The sequence below is a fragment of the Coffea arabica genome, chromosome 7c (assembly GCF_036785885.1).
Source record: "Coffea arabica cultivar ET-39 chromosome 7c, Coffea Arabica ET-39 HiFi, whole genome shotgun sequence".
Lineage (NCBI taxonomy): Eukaryota > Viridiplantae > Streptophyta > Magnoliopsida > Gentianales > Rubiaceae > Coffea > Coffea arabica.
The window spans coordinates 4,290,895-4,314,789 of record NC_092322.1 but is presented as its reverse complement, the minus strand read 5'-3'; the positions used below and the strand labels follow the sequence as shown (position 1 = coordinate 4,314,789).

The 23,895-nt window shown below is 37.3% G+C and overlaps 3 protein-coding genes across 7 annotated transcripts; 2 read left to right on the top strand and 1 right to left on the bottom strand.

The window, feature by feature from the left end:
- Positions 1–687: 687 nt before the first annotated feature.
- Positions 688–3,253, top strand: LOC113700011 (microtubule-associated protein RP/EB family member 1C). The gene is made up of 6 exons (XM_027220405.2): positions 688–928; positions 1,058–1,213; positions 1,456–1,562; positions 2,206–2,455; positions 2,534–2,647; positions 2,739–3,253. Exons 1-6 carry the CDS (start codon positions 821–823, stop codon positions 3,015–3,017), a joined length of 1,014 nt encoding a protein of 337 aa, XP_027076206.1. The 5' UTR covers positions 688–820; the 3' UTR covers positions 3,018–3,253.
- Positions 3,254–5,300: 2,047 nt separating this feature from the next.
- On the top strand, positions 5,301–7,304 carry LOC113700012 (ADP-ribosylation factor 1). 5 transcript variants are annotated; one of them, XM_027220410.2, is made up of 7 exons: positions 5,323–5,452; positions 5,527–5,676; positions 5,890–5,960; positions 6,165–6,284; positions 6,423–6,541; positions 6,718–6,799; positions 6,932–7,304. In XM_027220410.2, exons 2-7 carry the CDS (start codon positions 5,529–5,531, stop codon positions 6,935–6,937), a joined length of 546 nt encoding a protein of 181 aa, XP_027076211.1. In that variant the 5' UTR covers positions 5,323–5,452; positions 5,527–5,528; the 3' UTR covers positions 6,938–7,304. The 5 variants fall into 5 exon arrangements, with proteins under 5 accessions (XP_027076209.1, XP_027076208.1, XP_027076211.1 ...); XM_027220408.2 differs by lacking the exon at positions 6,932–7,304 and having other exon boundaries at positions 5,301–5,415; positions 6,718–6,808; XM_027220407.2 differs by lacking the exon at positions 6,932–7,304 and having other exon boundaries at positions 5,313–5,452; positions 6,718–6,808.
- Positions 7,305–13,434: 6,130 nt separating this feature from the next.
- LOC113698005 (cyclin-D3-2-like) lies at positions 13,435–15,338 on the bottom strand. The gene is made up of 4 exons (XM_027217664.2): positions 14,475–15,338; positions 14,149–14,350; positions 13,900–14,030; positions 13,435–13,782 (listed from the first exon to the last, which is right to left on the bottom strand). Exons 1-4 carry the CDS (start codon positions 14,988–14,990, stop codon positions 13,546–13,548), a joined length of 1,086 nt encoding a protein of 361 aa, XP_027073465.1. The 5' UTR covers positions 14,991–15,338; the 3' UTR covers positions 13,435–13,545.
- Positions 15,339–23,895: the final 8,557 nt, after the last annotated feature.

Here is a 23,895-nt window from a genome sequence, read left to right as displayed (position 1 = left end):
AAAGAGTTTGTCCTCCTAAACCTCAGCCCTCGAATATGTAATAGCCATAGGACTTTTTGCGGCTACTGTAATAGAACTGCAAACGTGTGGAATTTCTTTGTTGTTGGTACCGTCTTTTTGTGACCAAATATGAAAGTGTCCAGCGGCCACCATATCTTATCTTCAAAGGAAATACATCTATAGCAATTTTTCAGATAATATATATGTGATGTAAACTTTCATACCAAAAAAAAAAAATTTATTTGCATTTTTTTTTTTGAATCTTAAAAAACAAGACAGGATCATTTTTAAATATCACGTGAGTGTGCTCGGAATAGTAGATTATTTGGAATGATTTTTAAAAAGATACTGCAGTAATTTTTGATATGATATACATATAAGATAAAAAAATAATTAAAAAATATGTTAATGACGTAAACAACTAAAAATTTACAAATAAACTACAATCCGAACAAATCAACTCGATTTTGAAATAAGACCGGTACTAGTGTTTGTTTCAGCGGGAGGCATCCATGCGGCTGGGAAAAACAAAACTGTCAGTGTCGAAATCCCAAATGGTGCCTGATAAACAATGGGCCAGACTGCAGATTGCTTCACTTGTTGGGCCTTGAGATCGTTACGGCCCAAAATACCTTTCTAGCATAAAACCGCTAGAATCTCTCAGTGTCAAAAAAAGTAGTCCACCTATAATCATAATCAAATAGTACTTGCTAAGAAAAAGAACACTCCATCCCGCTCTCCCCTCATTTCAAATAACACACGCGCACACACACATCGCCGATATCGATTCAGGAGAAGGAGCGGAGAGATTCGAAGAGGAATGGCGACGAACATAGGGATGATGGACTCGGCTTACTTCGTCGGCAGATCGGAGATCTTAACTTGGATTAATTCCACGCTACATCTCAACCTCACCAAAGTCGAGGAGGTACACTACTTTCCCATTTCCCTCTCAACGTGCCTTACGAACCCTAGATCCTTTTCGCCGTTCTCTCTCTCTCTCTGTTTTGTTTTTGCCTTGCAAATTGTGAATTTTCGTAAAATCATTTCTACACAGGCATGTACAGGTGCGGTCCAGTGCCAGCTGATGGACGCCGTTCATCCAGGAACTGTGCCGATGCACAAGGTCAATTTCGATGCCAAGACCGAGTATGAAATGATTCAGAACTACAAAGTCCTCCAGGACGTTTTCAACAAGCTCAAAATCACCAAGGTCCTCTCTCCCTCTCCCTTTTGCTTTAGTTTTTAAGGATTTTTTTTTTCTTGGGGGAAAGGTCCTGTTTCATCTCATAGAAGAACATATTTATTGTCTCCTAGAATATGAAATTGGACAATTTTACAAGGTTCTTTGCTTTTCCTTTTTTGGTGCTGAGATTTGAAGATGGTAGCAGTTTCGTTTTCTCCTAAAATTATGTTTGACCAGTTGATTAATAGTCTTTGTTTGTCGTAGTATAGCACATTGAAGTTAATAAGCTGATAAAAGGAAGGCCTTTGGACAATCTGGAATTCATGCAGTGGATGAAGCGCTACTGTGACACTGTTAATGGAGGATCTATCAACAGGTTTTCTCTGAACCTGACTGCCCCCCGAACTTTCTGTCTTACCTCAATTGAGGAAAACTACCTCTGTGGTTCACTCTGCTGTATTCATTTCATAATTTCTGGTATATCTAGCTGCTTTATTTCTTCTTCTTCTTCTTCTTCCTGCCTTCTTTTTGGGTAATGTTGTATCATCTCTTTTCTTTGTACTGCTAATTTGGTTTCTATTTTAAAGATCTCCTAAGAATCAATGTTCTGTTCCCAGCATGAATTTGGACGCCAATCATTTGATAAGCACTTTGTGTTTGTTTCTTTAGTTTTCTTCATTCTCAAGTAGGTTAGATCTGCCACTATGTTGGTATTGTGTGTGAGTATTGTAAACTTAGTAGCTCGTAATTTTTACTTATCACCAAGGTACTTGAACTCAGAATTATGCAAAACAAAATAAGAATGTAAACATGTTGCAGATACTTATATATTTATCTCTGAATCTCTGTAATTGCTCAGAAATAGTTAAGCTACATGACACTACTTAATGACGTGGTTGGAGCCTCAACTATCCATGTCTAATTGAGAATTTCATTAGCTGTCATTTTAAAGGACTCCGACTCAGCTTTTGATGAATGTTTTTTTTTTTTTTTTGTAACGCTTGAATGTCAAACAACAGTTACAATGCTCTTGAGAGGAGAAGAGAGGCCTCCAAGGGTGGAAAAGATACTAGCAAGAAATCTGTTCCATCACAGCCTTCAACTAAAAGTGCAGCTCCTGCTGCTGCCAAACATGCTCCTCACAATGCTCGAAGAAGTGATGCACCACATGTCAATATTGCAAGTCAAGCTGTCAAGTCCTCTAGGCCTTCTTCAAGCGGAGGGTCTTCAGTCTATTCTGAAGCCGAACGAACTGCATATGAACAACAGGTACTTCGTCCACTATGAAAATGATTTTGATCTGAGAATATTGAGGCTTCAAGGGGTAATGAATATGTACTAATGCAGATAACAGAGTTGAAATTATCTGTGGATAGTCTTGAGAAGGAGAGGGACTTCTACTTCGCCAAGTTGAGGGACATTGAAATCTTGTGCCAGTGCCCTGAGATTGAAAACCTACCTGTAGTATTCTCCAACCATCTTAATTTCAGCAATTGTACAAGCATAGGGTTTTGTGGTTAAATGCTTCATCTGATAGCATTCTATGTTGCAGGTGGTTGAGGCAATAAAGAGGATTCTATATGCCACAGATGATGATGCTTCAGTGGTTGCAGAAGCTCAAGCTATGATATCTCAGAACCAGCAGCAAATAGAACCATTGGATACCATACCTGAGGAGGAGGAAGACCTGCTGAAACTAGAAACTCAAAAGAGGAAAAGTTTCATCAATGTTGATGTGGATGCAGCTGCAAACAGTACCTTGTCCCCGAGGCAAAGGATTTCTGATGCTTCTGATGTCCATTGCAGTGGATCACCCCTGGTGACATATTGATTGTCTATGAGAATTTGGACTTCAATGGTGTACACAATCTAGCAGCTATGCTAGTCATTGTTGTCTGTTCAAAAACTACTTAGTGTATCTCAAAGTTTTTGCTTCTTTTAGTTGCAACTAGTCCTACTTAGAACATAAAGTAGGAACTACTGTCTGGGTATATCTTAGGGACATGCTGCATAACTGGAAATGTATTTTTGTAAGAAGAGGTCCTTGAGCACTTCATTTAGGATTTATCAGCAGAATAAGGCTTACTTCCATGGTAGCTCTAGGCAATACCTTGCACCATTTAACCTAAGGTCTTAAAAAACAGTAAGTTTTTAACCAACTTCAAAAGCTAGCTGATTATTAGCTAGTAGTTACAATTTTATTACATGCCCAGAAATATGTTCAAGTGCCATCAGGTGAATTTCACGAAGTGGTTGTATAACGTTGGCATTTTTGAGCCAAAACATAATAATAAGAGAGAAACGAGCGAATTTAATTCAATCTATTATGTAGTATCAGTTGTTATGCAAGCCAAGAGGTTTACTGGTGCAGAACCCCTTGTGATGACATGGTTGTGTCCTTTCTCCTCAATGCAACGCAATGAGGGTGGATGCTTATGGGGTCGGAGTGGTGGTATTGAAAAAGATAATGGAGGAGCTGGAGAAGCCAAATGTCTCATCTTGGCAAAATTATTTTGTTAGACCAACTTCCTGGTTAATGGCAAGTACATCTCTTCGCTTAACTATAATCTTTGGCTGCCGCTTTGAAGAGCTATAATCTTTCCATCACAACTATGTAAAACACGGAAGGGGAAAATTTTTGAAAAAACTTTGGCCATAACTGAAACGCAGTAATCGCCTTCGGTTGGTTGCTGCTAAATCCTAAAGACTTTTTCTTCCTTGGACTGCCAACAGATTCGGCCAATGCACGCATAAATAAATGTGAAAAAATGTTTCATTTGGAACGTTAAAAGCCCAAACAAACGCAGTCAAGACCTCGTTTTCTAAATTTAGGACAACCCATCACCAACGTCAGCAGTATGAACCCATCGGGGAACAGGGTAAGACTGTAGGTACATGTATCCATGTTGGACAGCATGTTTCACTAATAATTTCCGCATCGAATTAATTTATTGCATAAATGATTTATTTAGGTTCTTGTTGTGCTAGGAAACTGGCGCTGTAAATGCACAAGGTCAGGATGAGAGGAGGGCGGACTCAACAGATTATAGGTCATCTGCCGGAGGAGGCCTAGACCAGAAGCCAGTGCAGGTCATACATCAGCATCACGACTCATCCCCGGATTCAAAAACTAGTGGCGGTGTCTTGGCCAATGCTGCTGCTTCCATTGCCTCAACCTTAGAGTCTGCCAAGGAGGCTATCTCTCGGAAGTAACTTCACAATAGGCCCCTTTTTTTTTTAGGCACTTCTATTGCTATACTTCATCTCTGTGTCGGCTTTCGCTTGTTTATTCAGGTTTAGTTCTAGTTCAAGAATTTCATGTTTGATTGGACAGTGTTTTTACGACTCATCACTCCACCTCCAGGCCAAGGATAACGCCTTCTTTAAATTTATAGTAGAAGATGGCTTATGATTTACTATCTGTTTTCCCTTGCTGTCTATGGAATGTTGGTTATCTTTATTTGCTCTCTCTATAGTCAATCTGATTACCAATGTTATGGGCACGTCACATGTTATGACTTATGCCCCCATTTCCATTTCATTTGCTCGTACCTTGGTTGGCATCCGTCGACGGTAACACGTTTAAGTAGCAAGCCTTGGCAGCCATGAACATGCCTATATATTGACATTAATGTATTAAACCCCTTGTTGATGCTTTTATTATCAAAGGTCAGGATTGACGATTATCAATTCCTGAAGAAGCTGGCCAGAAAGGCCTCTTCGTAATTCTTAATGCCAAGGGAAGTAAAAAAACAATGTAGCACGTAATCATGATCCCCACAAAAAGGATTAACCGTCAAGCGAGATGATCCCGTAAACCACACACCAATATCAGCATATGGTGATGTAGAGCACGTTACGGTGCGTAATAGAAGTCCAAGCGAAGAAAGCAATCTTGAAAGGAAATACCAGCCAACTAGTTTACTTTTATGTGGTGCTCTTCATCCAAAACAAAAGTGAATCCGATTCCCTGCAAATTGGGCGTCATTAGATTCTATAAACGTCCAACTCAAAGAGCGAATCTCAGCTCATGTCACTCGTCTGGACTGATATTAGGCTATTCCAGGAATATGTCAAATCGAATTTTTCTTCACAGCCGAAGGCATAACAATTCAGTGCCCTTTATTCTACCTCGGCCCCTGGCTGAATCCCATCCACCTTTCCTCTTTATGCTTCTCAGCACGTTCGTCAATTAAATACAAGCAAGAACAGAAAGCAATGCATTTTCTGTGTGTCTCCACTGGCATCTTCTACTAAATTTTTCAAGTGAGTGAATTTGGACAGCTTAAAGTACGACGTACCTAATTTTCTTTTTCTAGTTTCCTGATTATTTGGTACAGAAATGGGTTTGGCAATATCAAGGTTTGCAAAAATGCTCTTTGCGAAGAAAGAAATGAGGATTCTGATGGTTGGTCTTGATGCCGCTGGCAAAACTACTATTCTGTACAAGTTAAAGCTTGGAGAGATTGTTACTACCATCCCCACTATAGGTATCTGCTTGGAACTTCTTACTGTGTGTGTTGTGTATGTGTTTCAAGTTCATATGTGAGCACTAGTTACATGGATTGCTAACTAGGATGTTGTATTTATCCTACACAGAGCTCTCAATCTTCCCTAATTAAATTTGTTTGCCCAGAGGGTGCTTGTAAAACTTGAAAATTGTATGATGTATCTGGTCTCAACGGTTTTTTGGGATCAAACAGGCTTCAATGTAGAGACAGTGGAATACAAAAACGCAAGTTTCACAGTATGGGATGTAGGAGGACAGGATAAGGTACTTTTTGTTATCAATTACCTAATCTTTCTTTACTTATGAAAATCAATTGGCAAAAATCTTAACTAGCCAAGGGCAAAACCCATGCACGTCTTATGGTCTCCTCATGCACGCATGCGTTACAAATCACTGCTATCTGCATATCAGGCATGCTAATCACACATCGAAAGAGCTTCTCTTACTACTATACTCATTCATCTACAGATTCGACCTTTATGGAGGCACTACTTTCAGAACACTCAGGGCCTTATTTTCGTAGTTGATAGTAATGACAAAGAAAGAATTTCAGAAGCAAGAGATGAGCTCCATCGAATGCTTAATGAGGTACGTTGTGTGGAACGCTTAACACGAATCGACTATCCTACACGAAGTGCTTACCCAAAAAAAGTAAAAAAAAAAAAAAATCCTCCACGAAGTAGTTGTCATGAGATTCATGCCCACAATTTGCTTCTCTTTTCCTAGGAGGAACTACGTGATGCCATCCTTCTTGTCTTTGCCAATAAGCAAGATCTCCCAAATGCCATGAGAGTCTCTGAAATCACAGATAAACTTGGCCTCCACTCACTCCGTCAGCGCCGCTGGTATGCACGACTAAACCTGTGCAATCGATCTGCCTAAAGTATTGCTGTTTAGACACATCAGCAATTATGTGCACAAAGAGAAACTATAAGACTACATAAAAACACCATAACACGGTTCTAAGAAATCCTGAGGAGTTACTCTATGGGATTTATGTTATAGGATATGACTGATGCAGGTATATCCAGAGTGCCTGCGCAACTTCGGGTCAGGGACTCTACGAGGGCCTAGATTGGTTGTCTAGCAATATCTCAAGCAAGGCAAGCTAACAAACATGGCATCTTGATTCTCTAGAATTTTCCCAATTAAACTGAATACTTAGATCCTACCCGATCTCCATTCCCTAACAAATTATGCACTACCACTAAGCGTGTTTTGTATTTGCCATTCAGGCATAACTGCAGAAGCTGTCAACTTGGCGCCTCCAGAACTTATTTCCTTACGTCTAGACAGGTAATGAATCACAAATTCCTGCTAAAGAAATTTAGGATGCAGAACGGGCATGAGCAAGTGAAAGCCCCGTCATTTTGCATCGAGTAAGTGTAATGCAGAAGGTCTGATACTGTGTGCGAAATGGCATCTTCTTCTGTTCCTATTTTTCTTTTTGCCTTTTTTGCTGTGATGGTAATGAATCACTTCTTAGCCCCTGCCTGAACTGTTTCTTTGGAACTAAAGGTAGTACAATTATTCCACATGGTTGATTCCTGTAAACTTCAACCAATGATGATGAACTCAGCAAGAGAAATGGGATACTCAATTTAGTTCTGCATGGTTTCATCGATCTTGACTATATCTCTAGTGTTGCGCAGGCCAATCATATACCTTCTGCACTTTAGCCATGGCCCATAAGTATTCGGACTTCAGACAAACAGTAAGTAGGAGAAGCACAGAAAGAAAAAACCAGACGCGACGTCCAAAAGTCAAACAAATTAGTAATAGTATAAATGCCATATGCAAAAGTACAATGCTGAATACCAGAATGCCAGAATGAACTAGTTTTGTTCGCACTTAGACACTTAAGAACTGAAACTTTGATTGCTTGAAAAGGCACGCCTAAATTTATTCAAGAAGCACCAAGCTGAAGAACGAGAAAGCAGGATCAGCCATTGGAGCTCAACAAAATCACTCAGGCAGTTAAAAAGCAGACGTTTCTTGCCACGTATACATATATGTCAAGAAATGTAGCCTGGAAAAAATGTAAGCTTATAGGGAGCAAGTTTTCGTTGGAGAATTCAACTGTGATTTGTATGTGAAAATCTAATGTATCGAAAGCTGATACAAAATGCAGCAAGGGCTTCAACTAAATTCATAGAAATGGCCAAACCACTGGCAAACCGGGGTGATCTGAATTTCATTGAAAGTTTCTAATAAGCAGCTTGCAATTTGAGTACAAAATCATTGACGAAGTTAGGACAATACAGTATCTGGCACAGCTGCAATATTTTAAGAATCTGTGCAGCCGAACAAATAAACCGTTGAATGATCCTTTTTAAACTGAACCTGGAAGGATTGTCAAGCTATGTGATTCTGGCAAAGACCAGACAACCCGGAACAGTTTCGTTAAGGTGTTGAACAAGTTATTTAGATTTTAAATTATCAACTAGATAGATTTATAAAAAAAAAAAAAAAAGGGTCAGTCCTGTCAATTTATTTTAGAAATCTGAATAATAAGTTAGGCTAGATTTTACTTTGCACTCTTAAACTATAAATGCATTCTCATGTAAATCCTTAAATTTTATTTTTGGACACTTTACTTGCTACAGAAATTTTATCCGCTTTCATCCTTATACTTCTATTTTTGACACTTTATCGCTTAAAATATGAAATTTATCCCCCGAAGCATCAAAAGTAACGGACTAAAATGGAATGAATTTCATACTTTAAAAGGTGATGTGTCCAAAGCTGAAGTTTAAGAACTAAAGTGAAATAGATTTCATATTTTAGGGGCAAAGATTTCAACAATAAAGTTTAAAATTGGAGATGGAAGTGCATTTATAATTTTTTTTTTTCTAACCACCAAAGAAAGATCACGTTGAAACAAAAATTAAATGGCCATAAATTAGGAAAAGGGAAATAGAACTAGTCTGCCGTGGCACCGGTAGTTCAACCAACACAACACAACACACTCAAGGATTCCCAGCCCCCCGGCAAAAACCATACAATGGTGCTGCAAATGAGGTAATTATTGTGATAAAAAATGCACTCATGAATATTATCACATGTTGCAGAATTAAATTAATTCTGTGGAGAAAAACTTTTGAAAAAGAAAAGGTGAAAGTTCGACATAATGGATAAAACAATTGCCGAGTTATAGAAAGAAATCTATGGAGAAAAGAAAAGGAAAAAGCAGTCGGAAATGGCGCCGATTTCGATACCACAAAATGCGAAGTTTCCTCACTAATTCACTAGCGTACAGCTTAGCTGCCGCGGCTTTTTATTCTTAGCCCATCAATCGTCGTCTTCGGTTCCCCACTTTTACACGTCGCGGCTTTAAATTTTAACATTTCCAATTTTAAAGAGAATTGTTCAGTGCAGTCAACTTTTTTTTTTTTTTGTTGCAGTCAACTTTTTGTTAATGACACTTTCACTATCATTTTTAATAGGGATGGCAACGGGGCGGGGTTAGGGCAGGGCCGCTGCCTACAAACTCCACTCGCCCCCGCCCCCGCCCCATCCCCCGTCTCCCACTCCCCTCGCCCCGTCCCGCTTTTCTCGCGGGTGTCCCGGCGGGGCTAATAAAAATTTATTATATAATTTTATTATAGTTAAAATTTAGCAAATAATCAAATATTAAAATATCAACACATCATCAAATTATTATTCATTATAATTTTACAATTGAAACTTGTAAAAACAATCAAATAAAAATTATTTGAATACAATCCAACATGATGAAATAAATATAACTAAAGTAGTCAAGTTTTCACTTTTGACACAAATACAATCACTAATTTATTATTGTGCTTGTGCTTTTTTTAAGAAAAAAATGTTATTGTATTAAGTGTGATTAGGGATTTAGTATAAATGTATTAGTAAATTTAGTATAATCAATTAATAATTTGTATTAGTACACATGTATAATTATTAGTATAATTAATAATATCAATTATATTATATATACTAATAGACATTATATAATACATATAACTAATAATATCATTATCATAAATTTGTAACTAATTAAATTATATATCTATATATAATTATATACATATATATTTTATATATTTATTTTTTTAAAGCGGATGGCGGGGCGGGGGATGGGGCAGAAGTACACTCTCCCATCCCCCGCCCCATTAATCCCTCGCGTGGCCACCCGCCCCCATTGCCATCCCTAATTTTTAACATAAGATTTTTTTCAGAATTTTTTTTGGCAGGAGAGAGGGTGAGATTTAAAGAAGTTGAGAGATAACCGGAAAATTTGACTGCAGGACTTGTAATTAGTGAGATTTCAATTTTAATTGCTAGACTGGGGTCTTCAGAAATTTGATTTATTAGACTGAGGTCTTCAGAACTTACCTGTAAAACCCTTCAAATAGGAGTATGAAATAAATTCACCGTACCCCATGGTTAATGACGTTTTACGAGAGCCGATTAAAGTTAAAAGCTAATGCTAAAAGTATGATGGAGAAGACTGGGTCGTTAAGCATTTTTCTATCTTGTAATATAGTAAGAGCCAATCAAAACAAATAGATTTTCTTCTGCTATAGGACGTAATAAAGGTCAAATTAACATTCAAGAAAGCAACGACTGGATCACGAGAGACAAAAAATCAGGTGTAAAATGGATGTAGATGTTGCGATTCTGAAGAATCAACTTCATTTGCATAGGATTCATACGGGTGGGACTACATTCAACTAAAACCATTACTAAATTTCAGTCTCCTTAGGTACAACATTTATGGAATATATGGTCCAGTTTGTATGGAACTTAAATGGTCGTCCAGCTTCCTTTTCAGAAAACTCTGCGAGTTGGTGAAATAAGTAGTGTAATGTGCTGTGCTACAATTCCGTTGGAACAGTTTAGATTGAAATAATTTCATCTGTTCGTTGGTTGAATGTTCTTCTTATCTGACCATTCCACTACCATTATTGATGAACCCTTTTTTGTTTGTGAATCCGCATCTCATGTTCCCCCCACTGTTTCTTTCCCCCAACTCCATGCTTGCAGTTTCACCGTTTGATATATCATATCAAAGTCTTGGAAAGCATTTTTTTATATATATATATATGCGCATAGAAGTATTGCTTTGACAAGTACTCCAATTAGTGAGTGGTTTGGGACAGTAGATTATTTGGAATAATTTTTCTTCTGCAAAAAAAAAATATTACAGCAGCTTTTTGATGTGATGTATATGAAATTAAAAGGTGACTAAATAATGCGTTGATAATGCAAGCAAATAAAATTTGGTAAATAATCTGATAGTCAAGAGGAGAAAAAGACTAGTTCATGGTAAAACGTGATTCCATCAAACACGTGTTAATCATGTGTTAGTTTTTTAGAAATTTAAAGTTAGGTTGAGGAATGACTAAATGCAAGAAGACCATAAATATGGTTGTCTGCATTTAAATGGTAAATTAGATAAATTAAGCGGACTAACCAGACACTTATTGGACACATGTTAAAAGAATCCTCTTAGTATTTGAAAGTTCATGCATTTGTAGTATGTGGATATTTTCTTTAATGCCCCCTATAAGATTATTCCCCAATTAATTAACGAATTAAAAAAATTCTACGACTAATGCTAAAGTTTTAATCTCCTTTTGCTTTTAGTTTTTACTCTCTCCTATGTGGATATTTTGTTTACTAAAACTCAAATTAGAATCACCTCAAATCTAATCTAATCTAATCGAATAGCATAGCAATTCTTGTTATTAAAAATAAAGTAAAATGTTAGTATTTACACTTCCATTTTTGTTATTTGCACTTTCATCATTAGTTTGATCATATAATCTAATCAATTAAAACTGTATAATTAAAATGATAATGGAAGTGAAATTTTTTTTTTTTTTAAAAAAAAAAACATAGAAGTGTTAGTACACTAGTATTAATATTGATTGTTGAAGCCGTTTGCTCATGGCATTGCTAAAGTCAGAAAGTTGCGAAGCTGCAAGGCTGTAACGGAGGCGGGGCTTCCCTCCCAAAGTGGTCAGACTGACCGGTCGGTCAAACAGCAGAGGAGTACGTATTTTATTTTATTTTTAATAAAAAGGAGGGCAAGCAGGCAGGCTACTTACAAGTCTTCTGTACTAATGGTCGATGCTCGTAGTAATAATGTACTATTTACGTACTATCATTCCGCAATAATTGGGTAGCTGTTAAGTTGAAAAATCATTTTCCTTAAAAAAATCCATCATTTTGCTGTTGATGATCCTCAACCATCATCAGGCCATACCGGTACCGGCCTTAAAAGCTGAAAAGCCCTTGGAACAGGGTCTGGGAGGACCCCCCCCCCCCCCAAAAAGTCTCTATGGACAAGCCCTTCCCCACAAAATCAAAAAGGGTGGACAAGTCCATCAATATCCATATTTAAAAACCTCCCAAGTCCCAACCAACATCGCATTCCTCCTTGAGCTGGAATTGAACTCCTCTTTTTTTTTTTTTTTCTAAGTTAAAATGTTACAAGCCTAGCTCAAGGAGCCACCACGTATCCAAACACACCCCACAAGGTGAGGAACCTATTGGCTCGCAAGAACTATATTGTCAAAACCATGACTCTCTCTTGGGTTCCCACTATAGCCAAATTATTAGACACCTGAAAACCCACAGGCCACAACCATAGACCGGCCAAACAAGTTAATCAGGAATCAGATGAACTTTTATGGATCAATCAAAGATATCATTGGCCGGCATAGCATATGAGAAAGAATCCTTTTATGCATGCAAAGCATAATCAGGGAAATTCCTTGTGTTGTGATTTCACTCCTGATCACCTCACGAACATCAAGCACAATTATGACTGACAATTACGCATCTGATTTCAAAAGAGAACTAATTCAGGGACTTGAAATCTTTTAAACTGTCTCTTCTTTTGGTTTGGAAGTTTTATCTCACCATTGTGATCACCCTTCTTTCCCAAGGTCTCCTCTGTATTGTCACGATGAAGCTTGAATCATCATTTCACAGTCTTTTTGACTGATTCTCAGATTCATAAACCACACTCACAAGGTAATTGCCGCATCATGTTTTTCACAGAAGAGCTAGCTCTTCAGTCCAATAACATGTTCTGGTTGTATCTATTCTGGCCTCTCTTTGATCCAAAGACACAAGTCCAACATTTTATCAAGCTTTATTCCAACCCATCCCTCCCCCAACCTATCAAGCTTTGATTACTACTACAACCGCAATTTTTCTACACAGGGTCAAAGCCAGCAAGAAAAAGCATATCAGCAACTACTGAAATCCCACTGGCCGACAATCTATTCCTGCTTCCAAGAATAAATCTTTCTACACACAATTTATTTAACTAGTTATAGTCTAGTGCCAACCTGTTCTACGTTGAAAATTATGTCACTCCATTAATTAGTTTTTTGAGGAACAACCAAAGACTTCCCACACCCATCACTGTCTATGATTGTAACCAACCTTTGTGTAGGTGTCATTCATGTCTCATGTGAATGGGTGAAAGGAGGATAACACGCAGATATAAAGTAAGTACTATGTCTCTGCTTAATGTCCTTTGCCATTGATGTTAGTCTATGAAATTATCAGAACTATGGATACAATGCAAGAAAAAGTTTAACCAAGCTCTCTTTCAATTTCAAGATTCATTCCCTCTAGCAAATAGTTTTCTGATCCATTACATGAATTTGGCCGGAAAATCAGTCAGACATGAGAGCATTCAATAATATTGCATGGCATTCTAAGAGCGCACATAAAAAAGAGAGACCATATGTAGCGCCATCCTCAGTATATTAGATAAATATTGCCAACAGAATCTACCAACAACAGCGTGAGAGTTATAAAGGACAATTATCCAAACTCACAGACAAACTGCTAGGTGAACTTATAACATCATTAACTTGTCCTGAACTCTGCTTCTCTTGAACATCTGCTTCGATGGTGATGCAGAAAGTACCACATCCCACGAATCATTAGAGCTGTCGCAGCTAAAGTATGCATCAACGACACCATTTGGGCTGCCTGGTATCGGCTGATGTTTGCGCTTGCCATTTTGGTAATGCTTGTTTCCTTGATCATCCATTATCTCCAGGATGAGTTTATAGCACTCATTTATGGTCTCCTGCATTAATTCAAATGAACAATCAAGATTCACCAATTGCAAATTTAGTATGAAATAAGGATATCGAAATCTGTAAATTACAGAAGCAAGGACCGAAATTATCAAATCAGCACCCACCTTGCTAACCTTCAGAGCATCCATCAGCTGATTCTGATATTCCATTAATCTACAAGGATCAATGTCTTTAACAACGATCAACATTGTAGCAGAAGCAATCACAGATGGGAGATAATGCACAAGCTTAGCATCTGCATTCCAAGTAGGTTCATCATATAATTTATAGATTACTTCACCATAGAAAGAACAGATAAATGATCCGTGGTTTCAATCCAAAGCAATAATACTACAAGGACTTGATCTCCTTACCAACAATGACAGAGAGAAGGAGGTCCTCACACCTCTTAAGAAACTCCAAATTCCTGTTAGTCATCAATCCAAATCTCCTCACGATGTGGTCAATGAATGAAAGAGGTGTCACCAGCTTCATCTTCCATTGAAGAGTAGACAGCACCAGAAGTTCCATTCTCTGAATAGTCTTCGCCTCAAAAACAAATTTCGCACTTTCCACCTTATGGAAACAGAAAAGCAAGACGGCAACAAATCAAGCACCCCACATTCCAAAATCTAGTTATAAGTACACAGAAAACAGAGAGAGCAGTACTGATTTAAAAAATTACAATTAAAGTACATACTTGAAAGTCTAACAGAAGGGGCACTTGGATCTCCTCCACCTTGGCAGCAATAGAAAGACAAGCAACAGCAGCAAGTTGACTCATCCATGGCTTATCCCTCTGAAAACAGAGGCTAGATATGAATCTATCATAGTAACTCACAGCTAAAACAGCAGTCATCGGGGTAAAACCATAATGTCCAATGACCCTTAACATCCATCCAACACCCTCTTTTCTAGCCACAATTAAAAGCCCATCTGAGTCAAGATTACTGCTCCTATTATTCCCCAAATGAGCCTCTTTTTCTTTAGATAAAAGAGAGACAAGCTCCTCATCTTCCCAAAATAGGTCATTTTCTAATAAAGTTAAGCTCTTTTTGTCACAGTAGTAGTAGTAGTCACTCTCATCTTGTTCAAAACCAAGCCCACTTCCCAAAACCTCATCAAAACGCTCTTCCTCACAGTAAAGGCCATCAAAGATTAGATTTTGGAGCTGGATTTGTGGTGGCTGTTGTTGAGAATGTGAAAGGGTAACCATCTTCTTCTGATGAGAAGAAGACAGTGAAGGCTATTCTCATTATCTTTAGGAGGAGAAGCTCCTCATACTACTAGTACTCTAACCCAATCTTGGACCCAGTAACATATCTGCCTCTTTCTCTCTTTTCTGTCCTAGAGAGAGAGAGAGAGATAGAGAGAGAGAGAGAGAGACAAGGGTTGGGGGCTTGGGGTTTGAGGAGGGGGTGGGGAATAGGGATGCTGGGCTTGGTAACGAAGGGTGGCGTATACCAAAGAAGGGATGCGCAGGATGGATTTTATTTGGGATAGCTTTCACGCCTGTCCTTTTTCCCTCCTTAGACTTCTCTCTCTTCCTTAATGAATTTTCTTTCTCAATTTTTGTCTCAGTTTTTAAACTTTAAAGTGTGATTCGGAGGATTTTGGCGCTCAGCCAAGATGGGGATAGATACTGGACCAGAACCACTGGCATCTAACTCCTCGTGTAACGGCACATTCGCCCAAGCCCATTGTAGATAATTCCACATCCTCCTATTTTTGCCAATTAATATGGTAGCGGACTATTACAAGTCTTTAAATTGAAAATAGAGCATGAAAACTTTGATAGTATACTAAGCACACTGTACCAACTAAATATATATATATATATATCAAGAATATATATGTATAGATACATATGTATCTATATATATATATATATATGATTGTGTGTATATACACACACGTACACATCAAATAAGTGAAGCATATTGCCACCAACTGAGTTAATCTTAAGTGATTACCTACAAGGCATTTGAACAAATTCGTTTGGTTTGGTAGTCTACAAGACATGACGCTTTTGATATTGATAACAAATAGCCGTGAGTTTCCTAATTGCAGTCAGCCAAGTAAACTCCATTTAGTGTTGAACTAAATCTTTTGATCAAGGAACATAAAAGCATAAATTGCACAATGATTGTGCGTATTTGATAAAAACTTAATACTAGTAAACACATTTCAATCACCTTTTTATCTTTTCAAATTTCAAATAAAATAATTTATTTCACAAATTATAATCACTTTTTTATCTTTCCAATCACATTTCTATTTCACATACATCACATCACATCACAAAAAGTGCTACAGTAATTATTTCAAATAAATCATCCAAACAAACCCATTGTAAGTGCAAATCAGTCTAAGAAAGGTGCCTATAACTGTTTCGCAAGTAGAAGTGAGACACAAGATTTCAAGTCTAAGCAGGTCTCTTGTGTGGTTTTAACAATGAATTAGCTAACACCGATGAATAATGGTAGGATCACATCTCTGATTATGCGCGTCTAATGGTTTGATTAGGGAATTAATCATGGCTGGATTTTTTGGTGGGAGAGCGTAGAGTCTACGGTCTACACGTGATTGAGATGGGCGGGGGATGGAAAGCCCTGGGGAGAAAGAGAAACTCAAAAGGGTTGACCATGTCTAACCCGGTTTGTCAATTGTCCCTGTTTGTCTTACACTGGATTGGGGAAAAAATTTGTGGGGCTCTCGATTTTCAGGATGTTTGAACTTTTGAGGTTACCAACCTAATTACTATATATTAACGCTAATGTGATGTGATTATCAACGTCAACCGTTCTATTTGAACTATGCTAAAAACATCAAAAGAGGCAATTAAAATATCGTTAGAAAAAATTTAATCTTGAAAAGAACAAAATCACAATCACCTACTAATTCTGCTCATATTAATTAGCACGAGAATCTACAAAACGTTAGTGCAATACCAAATGAGACCAATTACCCCAGAAAAGAAAACAAACACTTCAATTTTTTAAAATAAAAAAAAAGGAAAGAAAAATTGTGCTCCGCAGAGGCTCAAATAGAAGTTTCAGGCCTGTTTGAAAGTGTCAGTTTTTTTGCCAAGTTTTTTAGTTATAAGTTTTTTAACAACTTTAACTACAGAAACCCAAAAAAACTTATCAAATTTTTTAACCTACACATTTCAAAATATTTAATACATAAAAAACTTCTATCTTTCTTCTTCTTTCTCCCTCACCCCATCCACTATACCTTCATCGCGCCCACCACTTTCGCCGCCGTTTCCGGCACTGGTGTTCCCAAATTTTTTTTCCTTCCTTTCTCCCTCCCTCTCTCCTCCCCTCCCCTCCTTGGCCAAACTCCCCCGACCTATGCAGCAGCAGCAGTTACTTTCCTTCTGCTCTAGTTTTTCTTTCTCCTTCTAATTATGCCAACATTACAGTTGACAGGCGAATAGGGGAACAAGGAAGGGGGGTGGCGTGTAAAGGGGAGGGGGAAGGGGCAGAAGGGATGGCGGGGGGAGGGGGTGGCGGGAGGGGGAAGGAAAAAGAAGAAGAAGAAAGAGAGGAAAGAAAAGAAAAAGGAAAAAAAGAAACAGAAAGAGAAAGAAAAAAAGAAAGAAAGAAATGAAGAAAAGAAAAGGGGAAAAAAATTCACCTTACAAAAACTTTTACAAAATTTTTTATCTTACAAAAACTTCTACAAAAAATATTTTCACCTTACAAAAAATTTCTACAAAATTTTTTCAAAAACTTCTACAGTACACTACAGTAAAGTTTTAGACAAACTCCCAAAAAACTCAGGTTCCAAACAGGTACTAATAGATGAAAAGGTAGATAGAAAAATTGATCTAATTCACCAAACATAAATGCTGAACTTGATTCCTCCATTCACCTGCCCCGATTGTGATTGCGCTCTCTCTCTCTTTTTTTATCGAGAAAGCTTAAAGTGAAGACAAATCATCAAATTTAAAAGTATGCTTTGACATGTAATTTGATTTTTTTTTTTAACTTCAAAGCGTAAGACTTGAACCTTTAACTTACCGATCAATGAAAGATTCTAAATCTATTTTGATGGTTAACTTGCCTGACACAAGTTGGTTTCAACATTGCTCCCTCATTCTCCCCACCCCCTCCCAAAAAAAAAAAAAAGAAACGAAAAAATGCGGTATAAATGAGTACATTTCCCATGGACTACAACATTAAAGTTTTGAAACCAAATTCAAAGTTTTGAAACCAAGTAGTCAAATCAAATGTGGTCTCCTGTACAACATTTTAACATCAAACATTAACTACAACATTAAAGTTGAAACTACACGAGTTAAGCCGCTCCGTATGCTTGTACTAACACTGCAACTAAAAAATGGGAAGATGTACAGTATATATATACATATGTATGTATGTAAATTTATTTATTTTGGGATTTCAAAGAAGGAGAAGAAGAGATCGGGTTTAGCAAAGGAACAGAAAATCAGTAACGTCTGTCTCACGCGAAGATATGCTCTCGGTAATAGAAGTAGTAGACTGCTAGATTAATACTGGTAAAAACCATCAGTCACCTAAGAAAGAGAAGGACGTCCTTTATATCTTCAGGCTCCCTGGTTTTGTTTCACTGATATATATATATATATATATATATATATATATTTTTTTTTTTTGGGTCAGTTGCAGTTTGCATATTTCACACTTACTTCTATTCTTATTATAATCTATTCTAAAGAAAAGAGCACCAATTGAACCTATTGAGTAATCGACGGAAACTAAATCAACTTTAGGTCAGACGGTGCGTAGTGTATCTGTATGGATTTAAACCACTATAACGGGCATATGGTGAGAGGTAATGTTTGAACCCTTAACCTTCCACCACATCAAGCTTTAAAAGACTATAGTGGTAGCAAATTGGTTGATTTTGTTGAGTGATTGAATTAGGTAAAATTGAACCCTTTTTTTTCTTGATAATAGACCATAAGGATCACGGATTTCCCGTTATATCCAGTACTACCATGTTTCTGTTTACGAGACAATTCGCAATTGTACGTGAAAAAAGAAAGATACACACTTCATAATTAGTGCCAGATTTCATGATAATTAACACTTTCTCATAATTTGTACCAGATTTCATAAATTTCTTTGTAGTAATGACACCTTTTTTTTTTTTTGAGAAAATAAAGAGAAACGCAATATATGGAATTATTTAGTCATGCAAATTAAATAGGGAAGAGTTTCTCAACCCACCAAGGGTACGTAATGTATATATGTAATGTAACACTACATGCTCCGAGATAAACAAGCACGAACCCTTATTTGGATTTTACTCCTAATCTAACTAAAGGGCAAGGATATTGGGAAATTTTCAAAACTGTTTGCTCATCAGCCACATGTAATTGGAAAAAAATAGTTACTATATACAGAGTTGTTGAGACAATTGACTACCACTAAAGTATCATTGTCGTACTAAATCATGTAAACAACATTAATCATACTCACACTACTGTTATCGCACCATTCTTCGTTGGCCAGTACTGGCCAAAGTCTAACAGTGAAAAACATTTATTAACAAAGCCAAGAAATTGCTACTATTTGGCTTAGCTGCAGGGCATAAAGCATCACACAATAGGAGCATGTTGTATATGTAAGGGAACGGAACCCCTCCATGTCTTCTCTAATAATTGTTGGCCTTTCTTTCGTCTGTCTGCCAAACACAGGGCCCGTACGTACGCCTCATCCTTTCCCATAGCTTGCTGCTGGAGGTGGTGGTTGGTTCCTTTGCCAGTTGCCATTCCTTACCTCTGTTGCTCTGCACAAATATTGCCATTATTATTGTTTCGTTAGTACCAAGTAGCAATTAAAATCTCTTGGCCAGGCTCCATTGCATTTGCGACCGTCTTGGTACGTTCGAACTAAAAGCAGGCTCAGACGGGCAGTGGCCACTATTAAAACACCCACTATGGCTGTGCAAAACAAGTTACTGTCTTTGGCCACGCAGTAAGCCACTTACCAATTCATGCTAAAGATTCTTTTTCGAGGAAATGAAAATGTTTTTTTTTTTTTGTCGGGGACACGATAAATTCTATACTATACCTATTATTCTATAGTGGAATAATTCAGGGGGATTAAACCACCATTTACTCTCGGTGGGAACTAAATCACCGTCAGCTCAAACGGATGCCTACGCACCCCCAAAGGGATAATTCGATAGGAATTAAACCACCACCGACTCAGACGGATACCTTTGCACTCACTAGGGGAACATTTCAAAAAATTCTGGATTAAAAAATGTAGGTCAAGAAATAAACTTAAGGCACTTTTGATGGCCAACTACTCCTATTAGAAAATGAAAATATTATCAGGGATATATATTTGCATGATATCTAGGAGAATGTGCCGTCAGACTTTTCATTCTCCATCAAATCTGAAGTGAGAAGTTTGAGGGAAGAAAATATTAAAGCACTAGTATTGTTGTTTCGAACAAAGGGCAGAAGTTCTTCTCTTACCTTTACTTGTAGAAAGTTTCTAACAGGCTTTTGGGAAAGGGATAACTTCACAAACCTTCCTTGAAGTTTCTAACAATTTCATCTAGCTCCCCTTTGGTTTAAATAATTACACTTATTTCCCTTAACATAGTAAAGCACCTATGATATCCTTCACTTAGTGGACAATTCACGGTTTAAGACAATGATTTACGAAACCCCCCAAAAAAATCCTATTTCTCTATCTCATGTCCATTTCTGCTTCTCTCTTTTTTACATGTTAAACTGCTATTCCCTCTTTTATTAGCTTGAGTTTTATGGGTATTAGTAAATTGAAATTGCAAAATCATCACACAGAGAAGAGTATGTGTCAAGCTAAAAGGAAATGAAGAGATTTGCAGTGATAGAGAAATAAATAATGAATTGATGATTAAAATAGAAAGAATGACCAAAAATGTGAAAGTCATCGCATTTTATCTGTTATCAATATTTTTTAAAAAAATATCAATAATTTGCATAAGGATTTCTTTTGTTGGATTAATAATTGTTGTTTATGATTTTGTCGTGGAGGTAGAATTTATTCTTTACTTCTTAGGTGTTAATATTTTTAACGACAAGATTAGTATTGGAAAGGCGTTGGGGCATTCAGATTTAATTTTTTAGAATAAAATTGATTGTCAGGTATGTGTGTGTGTGTGTGTTTTGATGTGGCACATATTGATGTTATATATGCAATTTAGGAACTTTTAAGTGGCTGCTCAAAATTGGAATTGGAATTTATGCTTGGGCGGTTGTTAAAAGGATTAGGATAGTAAATTTGTGTAAAGTATGAAAGAAAGTGATTGAGTATGCTATATTTTTCTTTTTTAGTATTGTACAAAAAAGCAATTTAGGATCTTTGAAAGAAAATCTAGATTGTTGGACCAACATTGTTATATAAACAGTAAATATAAGGGAAGTATATGTAATTTTTAAAATTTGAAGGGAGCTCTTTGCAATTATTACAACTCAAGGGAGGTTTGCAAAATTATTCTTTTGGGATAAGAGGAATTAGAGGAACTTAAATCTCATCTCCACACCAAACATCGACTTGAAATTTTTGCACTCATTAGGATTAATTTTCATGACACGTTAACTAAACCACTTAGGTGAAAAAACTATTGACTCTCTGAGGAAGAAACATCCATTGTCTAAATCCACGGGATGTAGGATTCAATTGCCCTAGTAGTTACAAGTTTAAAATTTTACGTTCCTCCAGAATTTGTATGGGCTGTAATTGTTTTCCTTTCACCGTTTTGAACTTAGCTTTTTCCCTTCCTTTTTAAACTTTTTCAAATAAGAGAAGAGGGGGGAAAAAAAAACTCTTCCCCCATTTTTGAGATGGAACTTTTTTTTTTTTTTTTTAACCAATGCCCATATATGCTGCTTTACAACTCTAAATAGTCATGCTAATCATTATTTATATCTTGGATTTGGTTTTTTACCAATTCAACTTGCATTGTGCCATTTCAAACAAAGATTTTCACCTGTGCCAAAGGCCGCCAAAAGATGTTATTGTTTTGAACAGATAAAAAGTAATTCATGTCAAAACCCAAACAACTCAAGTGGCAAGGGGTTTTATCGGTAGAAAAGGACAAATAATTCAAAGGGCAGTGTTTTTTTCACTCCCACAATTTAGTTTATCATATGAAGTAATAGATAAAAATAATAATATGATTAAAATGATTGTTGGAGAGAGTGACTAATAAAAATGGCAGATACTTGAATTTTTGCTTCCCATCGCATAGAAAAGGTTTTTACTTTTTCTCATGGATTTTCACTGAATGATACTGACCATGCACCAAGGTTTAATATTCCGTTAACAATGCAATGAATTACCGTTACTCGATGAATCTTGCACCTTTACTCAGCCGGTCCGGGGGAGGACATCATAGATAGTACACAAATAATCCACTCAATTAATGACCCTAGTGAGAATCAACCAGAGACGACCAGACCAAATTAACAGTCGCCGATGATTCTAGTACGCCGTAGCGTGTGTACTGCTTCCTATGCTTTTCATCGTCCATCATGAAGAGAAGAAAAGAAAAGAAACGGAGAGAGCTCCATGATTGTTTCTCCTTCGTCACCACTAAAACCCGTGAACAGTTGGAGCGGGTACCGAAAGGTGAGGAGTAAAGATTATAGTTACAGGTCGACTAATAATTAGCAAAAGCTATTGCTATTATTGCATCCAATGAATGGGATCCCAGCAGTCGACCTCCGATAGTGTCAGGGCAATTATTATTGACGAGCGATTCGCAGTTGCGCCTTCATTACTGCCATTATTCATTTTCGCTCCTCCTTTTTTGGCAATCGATCAAAGGGTTTTGAGAGAGAGGGGAGTGATTCATTTCAAGGTCACGAGTTAGAGTTCGCGTCTCATAAGTGATGCGCTGTAAAATGGTGTAATTTCCATGTAATTGTGATTTTTGCACAAATTTAATTGAATAAATTATGGACTCAAATTTTACATCAAAATTGTGTCATTTTTGTGAGGACCTGAATCCAGACAAGCCATTGGCTTCAACTTACAGAGGATATTTTTCCCCCCTTTTTATTTACGCATTATTGATTTTGCCGTGACTAGCTAGGGTAATTACTACGAATTCTCGATGAGCAATAAATGTTGGTTAAATAGACGAGAGTGACGATGACTACTCAAAGCATGGTTCTAAGTCTTGGCCGAGATCGAGACGACTTGACCGAGTCGTCACCGTCTCGGCCCCTACCGATACGATACCGTAACGAAACGATACCGAGATACTTGACTCGCCGAGAAATCGGCCGAGACGTCACCGCGACGGATTGACTCGGCCGAGTTACACCGTGACAGATTGACTTGGCCATTTCTTTTGCTATTTTTTATTATTTTTGTTTAGCATACTTTTTTTATATTATTAACAATTTTTAGAATATTAAATATTTTAAAATTTGTGTCTCACCGAGACCGCGACCAATATGCCGAGACCGATGTGGAACGTTCCAGGCCGCGACCGCGACTTTGAACCATGACTCAAAGACGTTTTAGCAACGTTGGGTTCTTAATCTTTCACAAAAATATCATCAAGCGGTAGTGCAAGGAGTTTTCTCCCACTCTCGAAGAGCTCATGCAAGTGTTACGAAAAAACAAATTACATATCGTCTTCTCCTCTCATGATATAGCAGTATATATGAACTTTGACTCTCAAGTGTCAATCTCAGCATAAGCCATACACATCAAGTATTGGGTATATCAAACTTACAACTGCATGCCCTGGTAGGTAGATCGTGAGGTTTTAATTCCCTTTTCATTACTCTCATGGCTGATTAGTGATAACGATTACTTTCTTAAAAAAGCTGAAGCATAACCAAGCATTAAAAGGTAATGTATGTGTTCGATTCTGCAAAGAATTCCTTTAAACCCGTGCAAGAAAAATCCAGATATACGGAACGTCTGGAAGAAAAAGCTTAGTTAGGCTCTGCCTCCTTTACTTGCCAAAAGCTCGAGTCCAATATGCGCTTTCTGTCGTTTCTCATGTCAGTTACCATTTATACACCAGTCACAATACAAAAGGAACCCTATCTTTCTTCGCTGTACACACAAAAGGTCCTCTGAGTGCTCTTTCTACTTCACTCTGCATTCGAG